The sequence below is a fragment of the Panthera uncia genome, chromosome D2 (assembly GCF_023721935.1).
Source record: "Panthera uncia isolate 11264 chromosome D2, Puncia_PCG_1.0, whole genome shotgun sequence".
Taxonomy (NCBI): domain Eukaryota; kingdom Metazoa; phylum Chordata; class Mammalia; order Carnivora; family Felidae; genus Panthera; species Panthera uncia.
In genome coordinates, this window is record NC_064818.1 from 28,500,206 (window position 1) to 28,513,046 (window position 12,841).

Below are 12,841 nucleotides of genomic sequence, written 5' to 3' on the forward strand. Positions count from 1 at the left end.
AAAAAATTTTAAACACTTGAGTTAACAATAAATCTTTTAGTTATTGTTAATTTCTTAAAAATTGAATTATATTAAAAAATTGAATTATATATATATATATATCTAATAGTGTAATCTATTTCATCATTGTTAACCTAGTAACCAAAAATTGATACTATGAGTGAACTTACATTGTAATTAATTACGTTGGTTTCTTTTAAATGTTTATTAACCATTTGGGGTGCTTGGGTGTTTCAGTCAGTTTAGTGTCCAACTGTTGTTTTCAGCTCAGGTCATGATCCCAGTTTCTTTGAATTGAGCCCCAAGTCATGCCCCTCACTGAGCGCAGAGCCTGCTGGAGATTTTCTCTCCCTCTGCCCCTCTTACCTGCTCTCTTTCCCTAAAATTAAAAAAAAAAAAAAAAAAAAAAAAAAAAAGTTTTATTAACCATTTTTATTTCTTCCATGAATTCACTCTTCATAACCATGTGCTGTCAGCACAGAGTCCAATGCCGGGCTCGAACCCAAGAACTGTGAGATCATGACCTGAGCCAAAACCAAGAGTCAGATGCTTAACCAACTGAGCCACCCAGGCCCCCCAGTAGATTTTCTTTTAGTCATAGTGCTTGACTGTTATCTTTGTACAGAAGCTTGAAATTCTTACCTGGTCAAATCAATGTCATTTACTCTATACCTTCAGAGTTTTTTTCATCTGGCTGAGGAAGCCTGAGTCTTTACCGGGCTATTAGAAACATAGTGTCTCCCTGTACTTTCATAATTTTATGTATGGATCCCATAGTTAATTTGAATTTTTTTCAGTGATTTAAAATTCCATTTTCTATATGTTCATTTTGGTTGAAATTGTTCCTTGACCCATTTAGAGCAGACCATTGCTTGGCTGATAAAATGTGCTTTGCTATAGCTTTAAAGAAAAAATTGAAATTTAGAAGGACAATTTCCTCTCATTTTTTTTTAAACCTTTTTTATAAATACCTCATGTTCTCTGGTTTTTGGAAGTGGTGGGGATTAGACAGCTGCTTCAATAATTTTTTGTTGCCTATATAAATACACTATGACTAGAACTCAAATCTGCCTGCCCTAAGGGAAACCTCTCTAGGTCTTTGAGTTTCTTCTTTCTATGCCCCTAAGCATGTGAAAATACTGTTTACCTATACCTGCCTCCTTAGAAATTATAACAGTAATTTTGTTTCTCAGGACAGTCTTCTCTCCCCAGCAGTTTTCATACACTTAGTAATGAGTTGTCCTGAACCCACACACACACACACCACCAGAGAGTTCTTTAGAATATCCTAGGCTGTCACTCTTGATCCCAATCTTAAGAACTATCCATGGGGAATTTCTATAGGTTGTCCCATCTGGACCATGTTCTTGGAAAATCGTTAAGAATGTACTTTGCAGAGCTATTCGTAAAGAGGCTGTAGAGGCAGAATCATGTATAACCTAGGATGAGAGAATTCTATCACAGATTTGCTAGGAAATATTTTCCTAATGATCATCAGATTGCTCTATCTTCTTTCTTCACCCTTTCTCTGAGCGTGCTCTCCCAATGGTCAACCAATACCTAAACTGCCAAAGGAAATTCTGGGTCCTCGTAGATTTTCTTCAGCAGCTCAAACTTTTGGTTACCCTACATCTTCGGAGAAGCTGATGTGTGGCAAGAGTTTCCATCACACAGCTTTCCCCATCACTCCTCAGCAATTCATTCAGCCCGTCAAGTGTTCCTTATTGGGTGAGTTCATTCATGGCCGTGCCTCAAGCAGTCACCAGTGTGCTGTTACTATTGAAATGCTACCACTTGCCTGCTTGAGAAGAGCATATAGAAGGAGTAGGGAGGAGACCAAGAGTAATATTTGGAGATGAGGGTCCAGGAAGGGCTTTGGGAAGGTATTGACTCTTGAGCTGCATCTTATATACAGAGTGAACATCATCTTTATGTCAGAGATCTCAGAAATAGAGCCAACTATGAATAATAATTTAATAAAGGAGGTTTTATAAGTCACAGAAGCCATCTGGTATCTGGACAACTAGCAGAATTCTTCCTTAAATAACATCCTTGCCTCATGGGACTTATTTTCCAAAATTCTTAGAATGGTCTTTGTACTCTTTTCTGTGGTGGCAAACTTCTGTAGTTCTTTAAAAGGAGTCTCCTCCATAAAGCCTTCCCGCTCTCCAAACAGAGTTAGCCCTGCTTTGCACACTTAACTCATACAGACCCCTTACAAATGTCTACCTCCCCTACAATATCCCGATAGAAAAGTACGTGACTAATACTTTCCCCATTAATCGAAATGATACTGTATATTCAATTTTGCATTTGTCTGATTTCCTTTGCAGTGGTACTTAATCGGCTTCCCAGGTGATTACAATTTGCAGCATAATAATTAGACAAAATGACATCTTGCTAACCTGACAGTATTTTGGACTTGCAACTAATTGCTTTATCTAAGTTCACATACTTATTAATTTACATTAATTTATTTTAGATGTTACTAGGCCTTAGTATGCATTGAATATTCATTGTCCCACAGACTGAGTTAATCTCAGGATGGGAGATCTTTTATTTTACAAAATATATGTCCATTCTTCATTCCTCCGATTATGCAGACTTATTCTTTGCTCTTACATTGTTTCTGACAGTGGCCTGTTTTTTTGAATCCCTGGGTTTGGTACTTTCCAGAGATCTGCCTGTAGCTTATGTCTTGACCTATGATCTCACTGATTGAGTGGCTCTGTTTTGAAACTTGTCATCCATCCCTATGGACAATGAGCACAAGAATCCCAAGCTTGTATTGAGAATAAAATATACAATATGGAACTTTGGCCAACATCATAGGATTATTTTTAAACTTATGATTTTAAAATAATTTTAGACTTATTCAAAAACTGCAAGAATACTGCAGAATTTCCGTATACTCTACATTTTGCAAATGTAGTTTTCTACCAAATTAGCTTTGCTTTATTTTTCTCTCTCCCTCTCTCTCTTTATTCTCTATTTTTTCTTAATACTTTAAAAGTAATTTGTAAACATGATGCCCTTTTCCCCTAAATACATTGCTATGTTTTTCATAAAAATCAGGATGGTGCGTGGTGCCTGGCTGGCTCAGTTGGTAGAGCATGAGACTCTTGATCTCAGGGTTGTGAGTTTGAGCCCCATGAAGTCTTTAAAAAAAACAAACAAACCAGAATGTTGCCTTATATAACCACAATATAATTAAGAAAGTTTTACATAGCCACAGGACAATTATCAAAACTGATTTAATATTATTGTCTAATCTTTAGGTCTTATATCTAACTATCCTTTATGGAAAAAGACAACATATTTTTTCTTGGGTCTGAATTCAATCCAGGATCACTTATTTATATTTAGTTATTTACCACATCTTTTAACTTAAAAACTTTACAATGAAGTAACTTGTCACGTAATGTCCTAGTCACTTAAAGACTAGGACACAAAATGGATCAGAGATTCAAATGTCAGAGTTCAAGCTATGTAATCATTAGTCAAAACATAAAAACATAGTTGTAGGGGCACCGGGGTGGCTCAGTTGGTTAAGCATCCAACCTCAGCTCAGGTCATGATCTCACGGTTCCTGGGTTCAAGCCTTACATCAGGCTCTCTGCTGTCAGCATGGAGCCTGCTTCAGATCCTCTGTCTCCCCCTGCCCTCTCTCCCCTCTCCTGAGCACTCTCTCTCTCTCTTTCAAAAATAAACATTTAAAAAATTAACAACAACAATAACAACAAAAAACATAGCTGTAAATCTTTCAGCTTGGATTACACAATTTTTTTCTTAGATAAAACACCAAAAGCACAAGTGACAAGATAAATTGGACTTCATCAAAATTTAAAACTTTTGTGCTTCACACGACTATAAAGAAAGGTCAAAAAAACAATAAGAATAGAAGAAAATGTTTGCTAAGCAGATGTCTAATGAGCTTGTATAGAGACTATAAGAAAAGAACTCCTAAATATCAATAATAAATGAACAATCCAAACTAAAATGAACAATGTATTTGAACAGACCTTTTTCAAAGAAGATACACAGGTGACCAATAAGCACATGAAAATATGCTCAGCATCATGACTCAGCAGAAAAATGCAAATCAAAGCAAAATGAGATGCCACTTTACCCTAGAATGCCTATAATTTAAGGGCAAGCCATAACAAGAGTTGTCGAGGATATAGAAATTGGATCCATTTGTACATTCCTAGTGTAATTACAAAATAGATCTTGCACTTTGGAAAATAGTCTGATTGTTCCTTTCTTTCTTTCTTTATGTTTGTTTATTTAGTGGTGACTGGGTGGCTTGTATGACTCTTCATTTCCTCTCAGGTCATGATCTTACAGTTCATGAGATCAAGCCCTGCATTGGTCTCTGTGCTGACAAAGAGTAGCCTGCTTGGGTTTCTCTCTCTGCCTCTCCCGTGCCCCTCCCCACTCTCTCTCTCTCCCTCTCTCTCTCTCTCTCAACAAGGAAATAAATATTTAAAAAATAAATATATTTATTTTGACAGAGTGCACACACCCCCCGTGAGCTGTGGAGGGGCAGAGTGAGGGGGAGAGAGAATCCTAAGCAGGCTCCACACTATCATTGCAGGGCTTGGTCTCATGAAAACATGTCAACAGAAAAACTTGTTAAATAAATGTTAATCGTAACATCAATCATAACTGCAAAAGTGGAAACAGTCTAAATGACATGTCCATGCAATGGAATACTTATTTGGCAGTAAAAAGGAATAGAGTACCGACAAGTACTACATACATGAATGAACATAGGCTGAGCAAAAGAAGCCAGATACAAAAGGCCACGTGTTAGAGGATTCCATTTATATGAAATGTCCCAAATGAGCAAAGTCCATAGAGGTAGAAAATAGATTTGGGACCGAAGCAGACAGAGGAAAGAGAAAAAAGTGGCATGACTTCTAAGGGGTTGGGGAGAGGGTGAACGCTGAGTATACAGTAACCAATGAATTCTGTACTTTAAAAGGATGGACTTCATGGTATTTAAATTATTTTACATATATGACAAGTCGATCATATTTATGAAAACTAAAACGTTTTTCATTCAGTTTGTGGTGTGTTTTTAATTACACAAACATTTCCCACAGAAGTTTGTATGTACCATTTACCATCTAAAGTGACTGCCACATGACCACAGATTCAACAGCTTATAAATTAATAAATCCTTCCACTTTCTAAATGATACAATTCTCGAGAAAAGTTTTAAAATTGGGGATATTTATACTCATTTAAAATCTTTTGAAATGAGAGTTTTCATCTTAATAGTGTAACTGGTTTTTTTTGAAAGTTTTGTAAAATGCAACCACATTGGGCTTTTGTGGTTTTTAACCATTCATTCAACAAATATTTGAGCTGAAATTCTATGATCAGGAGCCAAGTGTGCAGTAATAAATCAAAGAGACATGAAATAGTGGCTAATATTAATTAGATCCTAGCTCTGTGCTGCTATACATGGGTTAAGAAACTTGCTAAAGTATCCTGAAGTAGTAAATGACCGCCTTTACAAGTTTTTGCTGTTAATTTTTTTTAATGTTTATTTTTTTTTGAGAGAGAGAGGGAGAGACAGAGTGCGAGCCACAGAGGGGCAGAGAGAGGGGAAGACGCAAAATCCAAAGCAGGTTCTTGGCTCCCAGCTGTCAGCACAGAGCCCGACGTTGGGCTCGATCCCACAGACAGTGATGTCATGACCTGAGCCGAAGTCCGGCCGCTTAACCGACTGAGCCACCCAGGTGCTCCAGCCTTTTCCAGTTTTTTGTTTTAATTTAGGTTAAGGTAGACTTCTTAATTAACTGTAGCATATGTGCAGAAGACTACAGAAATCCTAAGGTCACAGGATTTTTCTAAAGTGAGCACCTTTGTGTAATTGGCATCTGATATTACTAGCACCTCAAAAGCACTCTTGTCCCCTCTTATCCCCGATTAAAAGTAGCCGCTGTCCTGTCTTCTAACAGTATGGGTTTCTCTTGCCTGTTTCCAACTTCATCTTAATGCAGTCTTACAATAATTATTCTTTCGTCTTATCTTCCTTTATGCACCATTAGAGTTGTAAGGTTAATTCATGTTTTCTGTAACTGTAAGTCATTCTCATTCTCATTGCTCAGTAGTGTTCTGTTACCATAAATGTTGAAAATTTGTGGAGTTATATTCTTCTGGTGATTGACATTTGAGTTGTTTCCAATTTGGGATAATTATGAATATTGGTGAAATCTTTGGGAAATATAAGAATACACTTTTATTTGCTGTACATCTAGAAGTGGAATTGCTAAATTGCAGGGGTGGGGAGGGTGGGGTGTGCATATGTGCAGCTTTGGTTGAGAGGAACACACAGTTTTCCAAAGTGGTTATCTCTTTATAGTCACATGACTAACATACAACTCTTCCAGTCGCTCCACATTCTTAGCAATACTCGATATTTTCTTTTTCACTGTAGACATTCTAATGGGTGTTTAGTGCCTTTTTTTTTTTTTAAGACCTCTTTCCACTTTTTTTATACTATGTTTAAAAAAACATAAAATTTACCATCTTACCCACTTAACCACAGTGTATAATTCTTTAGCATTAATATATATTCAGATTTTTGTGGCATAAATCTCCAGAACATTTTCATCTTTCAAATCTGAAACTTTATGCCCATTAAATAACTCCCAATTATCCCATTATCACAGCCACTGGTATCCACCATTCCCCTTTTATGTTTTATGAATTTGATTACTTTAGGTACCTCCTATAACTGGAATCATATAGATTTGCTTTTTTGTGACTGACTTATTTCACTTAACATTGTATCATTAAAGTTCATCCATGTTGTATGCAGCATGTAATAGGATTCGCTTCCTTTTTAAGTCTGGATATTATATAGATATGCCACGTTTTGTTTATCCATTCATCTGTCAGTGGACATTTGAATTGCTTCCACCACTTGGCTATTATGAATAGTGGTGCTATGAACACGCAAATAACTGTTTTAGGCCTTGCTTTCAGTTCTTTCGGATGTAAGCTCCAGAGTGGAATTGTTGGATCACATGGCAGTTCTATTTTTAGTTTTTTGAGGAACTTCCAGACTGTTTTCTATAGCAGTTTTCACTATTTTATCATCACACCAACATATGTGGTGCCTTAAAATTTTCTTACTTTGCTACATGACGAGTAATGTGGAGCATATTTTCATATGCTCATCATCTGTTTGATATTCTCTTGTGTCGAGCCTGTTCAAATCTTTGGCTGGTTTTCTATTGTGTTTTTATTACTCACTTGGAGAAATGTCCTTATATACTTTGGGTAAAAATACTTTATCAATTATGTGTATTATAAATATTTCTCCCACTGTATTGCTTGCCTGTATGCCTTCTTAATCTCTTGCTAGTTAATGTTTTTCATGAACAGATGTACTTAATTATAATATAATCCAAGTTCTCTTTTTTTTTTAAGATTTTATTTTTACATAATCTCTACGCCTAACATGGGGCTCAAATTTACAACCCTGAGATCAAGAGTTCCATGCGCTACTACCTGAGCCAGCCAAGTGCCTGTACAATCCACCTTCTTAATATTTTTCTTTATAGTTATTAAATGTGGTAATCTATTCTAAATTGGTTTTACCTGCTTCAAGGTCATGAAGATGTTTTCTTTCAAAAACGTGTTGTTTTAACTTTCATATTTATATCAACAATATAACTCAAGCTACTTATGTGCAGTAAGGGTCAAGATTCATAATCTGGTAAATCACTTTGCCTTCATTCATTTTCTTGGCCCTTTTTCATCTTTTGCATTTCCATTTGAATTTTGGCACAAGATTGTCAACTTCCACCCAAAACAAAATAAACTCTGATAAGATTTTGCTTGGGATCCCATCACATCTGGAAATCCATTTGGGGAAAATTGGCATCATTATAATAGTGTCTATTCCATGAACATGGTAGTTCTGCATTTATTGAGATCACCTTTAATTTCTTTTAATGTTTTATAGTTTTTATAGACTTACACAGGTATAATACTTGTCTTCCTCCATTTAGACTGCTATGAGAAAATACCAGACTGAGTAGCTTCTATACAACAGAAATATATTTCTCCCAGTTCTGGAGTGTGGAAGTCTCAATCAGGATGCCAGCATGGGTGGAGGGGGGGCTGGGGGGTGGGGGGAGTCCTCTTCTCTTTGTGTTGTCATATGTATGAAGGTGTTAGGGAGTTCTGTGGTGTCTATTTATAAGAACACTAATCTCACTCATGAGAGCTTCCCCCATGTGACTTAATTACCTCCCAAAGGCCTTACCTTGTAATACCACCACAACTGGGATTCAAGATTTAATATATGGATTTTTGGTGGTCACAAATCTTCATACCATGGCAATACTTAAGCAGCATATTGAACCTAGATCTGAATTTAGAGACTCGTTATGCTTAATTTTCTGATGTTCACTGAATGACATTTGGAGAATCTGAGAAAAGCACAGATAACCATGAATAAATAGCGTTTTAGCATTTCCCATACAAAGACTAGATAAATGTAACTTTGTTCTTTGCTTGAAAACTTGAAAATTATCTGGTATAATTTTGTTTAATACATTATATATCATTTTGTATTTGAGATTATTTGAAAGCAAATGTATTCTTATTTGGCTGTAAAAGGACATATAAGTATAGAAAAAAATTTTAATATAAATAATTGTGTTTAGGGGGAAGGTCCTAAAGCCAACTCTACTCAAGGGATGCCTTGGTAGCAATGATTGTTAACCATCTGGAGTGACAGAAGAAAGTGATATTGGGTAACTAACATCTTAAGAAGTTTCATCTCAAGTTTATGTAATATTATTATAGCAACAGAAATGGGATAATAATTTTGCTGTTCGTTACTCCATTTTGGTCACAGGGGTGGGCACCTTTATCATTTACTGATTATGTGCTGATTAATGTGGTCAGTGTCTCTGCTGTGTAAATTTGTGATTTATGGAGGGAGTTTTAAACAGAATTGGTTGGTTTTATGTCTTGTCAACATTTTTATGTAATGTTTTGGTGTGCACTAGGACCACTGGGCTATATTTTAAATACTTCTGAGACCTTTATAGCACCCCATGGGTACGATACAGTGTAAGAAAAATCAATAATTATTCAAAGTTAATTGTATTTTGCATTTACCGTATCAACTGAACCACCTTAATCTTATGATAATATGGGTATGCTAGATCCTTGTGATAGCATGGAAAGGTCACAGGAATTTTAGGAGCATTGCTTTATATATTAATTATTCTGTCAAATAAAACCATTCACCCAAGTGCTGAAGTCCATTTTTAATATTGAGGGTCCCTGGTTATTTGCATCTGGCTAGATTTGTCCCGTTGTGGCATTTGTGTAAGAGCAAAACAGTTAGGCTCTTTTCCAGGGAATCCTCTGTTGTCTATTTTGCAATACTGTATCGACAGCGAAAGAAACCACAGATTGCTTTCGTCTCCTTTCACAAGTAATAACCACATACCACAGACTCCTGTTCTGCCTGTTGTTTGTTAGTCAAGTAACCTGGGTTACTCTGAGTTGTGTAGAGGCAACTAGTCTAAAAACTAAATAGGCTTCAACCTTTTAAGAAATAGTCACGTTTAAAAAGACCTGAAATGCAATAATACAGAGCTTTAAAACCAATATCCATTGCACTCAAGTTTAGGTTTCTTGTTTTCTATAAACAAATGCACTCTGCTTTTCCAGGTTTTAAGAAGAGGCAGCGATGAAGAAAAAGTTCTCTGTTTGGTTCGGCAGCGCACAGGCCACCATTGTCCAACAGCTGTGATGGTGGTCCTCATCATGGTGTGGGACGGCATCCCTCTCCCCATGGCCGACAGACTGTATACAGAGCTCACTGAAAATCTGAAGTCCTACAATGGTCATCCCACAGACCGAAGATGCACGCTCAATGAAAAGTAATCAAATTTAGTTATTACTGCTTTCCTGTTCAGACCTCTATTATGTAATATTACATTGTTAGTTAACTACCAATGACGTGTATTATATGGGAGAACATAAATTTAGGTATTCTAAAACTAAAAATAATGAAGTGGGGTTTTTTTGTTTTTGTTTTTTCTTTAATAGAAATTTGGTTTCATAGTGAGTTGAGACCCTTTTAGGGTATTCTCCTTTGGTTTCATAGTGAGTTGAGACCCTTTTAGGATATTCTCCTTTGGTTTCATAGTGAGTTGAGACCCTTTTAGGATATTCTCCTTTACTCATTTATTTATTTTTTAGTAATCTCTACACCCAACGTGGGGCTCAAGCTCACAATCAAGAGTCTCATGCTCCACCGATTGAGCCCGCCAGTCACCCCATCCTCTTTCTTTTATAATATAATTAATCATACCTATTTTTCTTTTCTGTCTGCATTTTAAGTGGCATTAAAGAACATTTTTCTTTCTTGCAAGTTATATAGTAGTCCACCCATGGTTTCTTTTAGTTCTTGTTGAAATTGTAAATTTTAAAAACCTGAATTTGTGACGTATTTAAAATTTATGCCAGTTGGGGCACCTGGGTGGCTCAGTCTGTTAAGCATCTGACCTCAGCTCAAGTCATGAACTCATGGTTCGTGGGTTCGGGCCCCACTTCAGGCTCTGCGCTAACAGTGCAGAACCAGTTTGGGATTCTCTATGGCTCTCGTTCTCTGCCCTGCCCCCACTCACATGCAAGTGCTCACTCTCTCAAAATATATAAATAAACTTGAAAATTTATGCTAGTCAACCATGGGAGGAGGAGATCTATTTCTATCATTTTTTCCATTTAAGCCAACTCCAGTTACTAGAGAGTATTTAAAGAAATGTCATTACATGGGGCGCCTGGGTGGCTCACTCGGTTGGGCGTCCAACTTCGGCTCAGGTCATGATCTCGCGGTGAGTTCGAGCCCCGCGTCGGGCTCTGTGCTGACAGCTCAGAGCCTGGAGCCTGTTTTGGATTCTATGTCTCCCTCTCTCTCTGACCCTCCCCCGTTCATGCTCTGTCTCTCTGTGTCTCAAAAATAAATAACGTTAAAAAAAAAAAAAGAAATGTCATTATACAAAATATAAACAAAAACATACAACATCCCCTCTGTAATCTCTACACCCAATGTGGGGCTTGATCTTGGCTTGTGAGTTGGAGCCTACTTAAAAAAAATAAAGAAAAATTAAGAAAAATTCTTATTGACAGAATAGATGCAAGAATATTTCAATGAACTCTTATCATATATACCCCTCACATAGATTTCATTATTGTTAACAATTTGTAAAATTTGCTTTTTTACACATGCACACAACCTACTTGGGGTGCCTGGGTGGCTCAGTTGGTAGAGTGACCGACTTCGGCTCAGGTCATGATCTCACCGTTCATGAGTTCGAGCCCCGCATTGGGCTCTGTGCTGACAGCTCAGAGCCTGGAGCCTGCTTCGGATTCTGTGTCTTCCCTCCCTCTCTGCCCCTCCCCTGCTCACGCACTGTCTGTCTCTCAAAGAATAAATAACAACAACAACAAAAAAAACTACTATTATTAGTGCTATTTTTATTTTTTAAATTTTTTCTTTCTGGATTATTTGTCAGTTAGTTGCAGGCTTGATACCTTTTGCCTGTAAATACTACTCAAGAGTATATTCTAAGAATGACAAAATTCTCTTACATAATTCCTGTACAATAATCAAAAACAGGAAGACTTGGGGCACCTGGGTGGCTCAGTTGGATAAGTGTCTGACTCTTCCTTTCAGCTCAGTTCATGATCTCGCTGGTTTGTAGATTCTAGCCCCGCGATGGACTGTGCACTGACTGTGAAGGGTCTGCTTGGGATACTCTCTCCCTCTCTCTCTGACTTGAGCTCTTTTTCTCAAAAATAAAACATGAACTTTTTTTTTTTAAATCTCATGCCTTGTCTTTCATTGTATTGATATTTTTGAAGTCCTATTTTTTTAAATTTTATTATTACTTATTTACTTATTTATTTTTTAATTTACATCCAAGTTACTTAGCATATAGTGCAACAATGATTTCAAAAGTAGATTCCTTCTTTTTTTTTTTTTTTTTTTTTTTTTTAATTTTTATTTTTGGGACAGAGAGAGACATAGCATGAACGGGGGAGGGGCAGAGAGAGAGGGAGACACAGAATCGGAAACAGGCTCCAGGCTCCGAGCCATCAGCCCAGAGCCCGACGCGGGGCTCGAACCCACGGACCGTGAGATCGTGACCTGGCTGAAGTCGGACGCTTAACCGACTGCGCCACCCAGGCGCCCCTTTCTTTTTTTTTTTTTTTTTTTTTTTTTATTTTTTTTATTTTTTTTATTTTTTATTTTTGGGACAGAGAGAGACATAGCATGAACGGGGGAGGAGCAGAGAGAGAGGGAGAAAAGTAGATTCCTTAATGCCCCTCACCCATTTAGCCCATCTCCCCTCCAGCAAACCTCTATTTGTTCTCCATATTTAAGAGTCTCTTATGTTTTTGTCCCCTTCCCTGTTTTTATATTATTTTGCTTCCCTTCCCTTATGTTCATCTGTTTTGTATCTTAAAGTCCTCATATGAGTGAAATCATATAATATCTTTCTTTCTCTGACTGACTAATTTCACGTAGCATAATACCCTCTAATTCCATCCGTGTAGTTGCAAATGACAAAATTTCGTGCTTTTTGATTGCCAAGTAATACTCCTTTGTGTATATATACCATATCTTCTTTATCCATTCATCCATCGATGGACATTTGGGCTCTTTCCATACTTGGCTATTGTTGATAGTGCTGCTGTAAACACTGGGGTGCATGTGTCTCTTCAAAACAGCACACCTGTATCCTTTGGATAAATACCTATAGTAGTGCAATTGCTGGATTGTAGAGTA

General features: G+C 37.0%; 1 protein-coding gene across 1 annotated transcript in view; it reads left to right on the forward strand.

Moving 5' to 3' along the window:
* LOC125932682 (methylcytosine dioxygenase TET1-like) overlaps positions 1–12,841 on the forward strand; it is an 89,317-nt gene that overhangs the window by 54,498 nt on the left and 21,978 nt on the right. Inside the window, exon 5 of the mRNA XM_049645154.1 lies at positions 9,715–9,926. Within this exon, the coding sequence (XP_049501111.1) occupies positions 9,715–9,926 (212 nt within the window). The remainder of the gene's footprint in view (positions 1–9,714; positions 9,927–12,841) is intronic.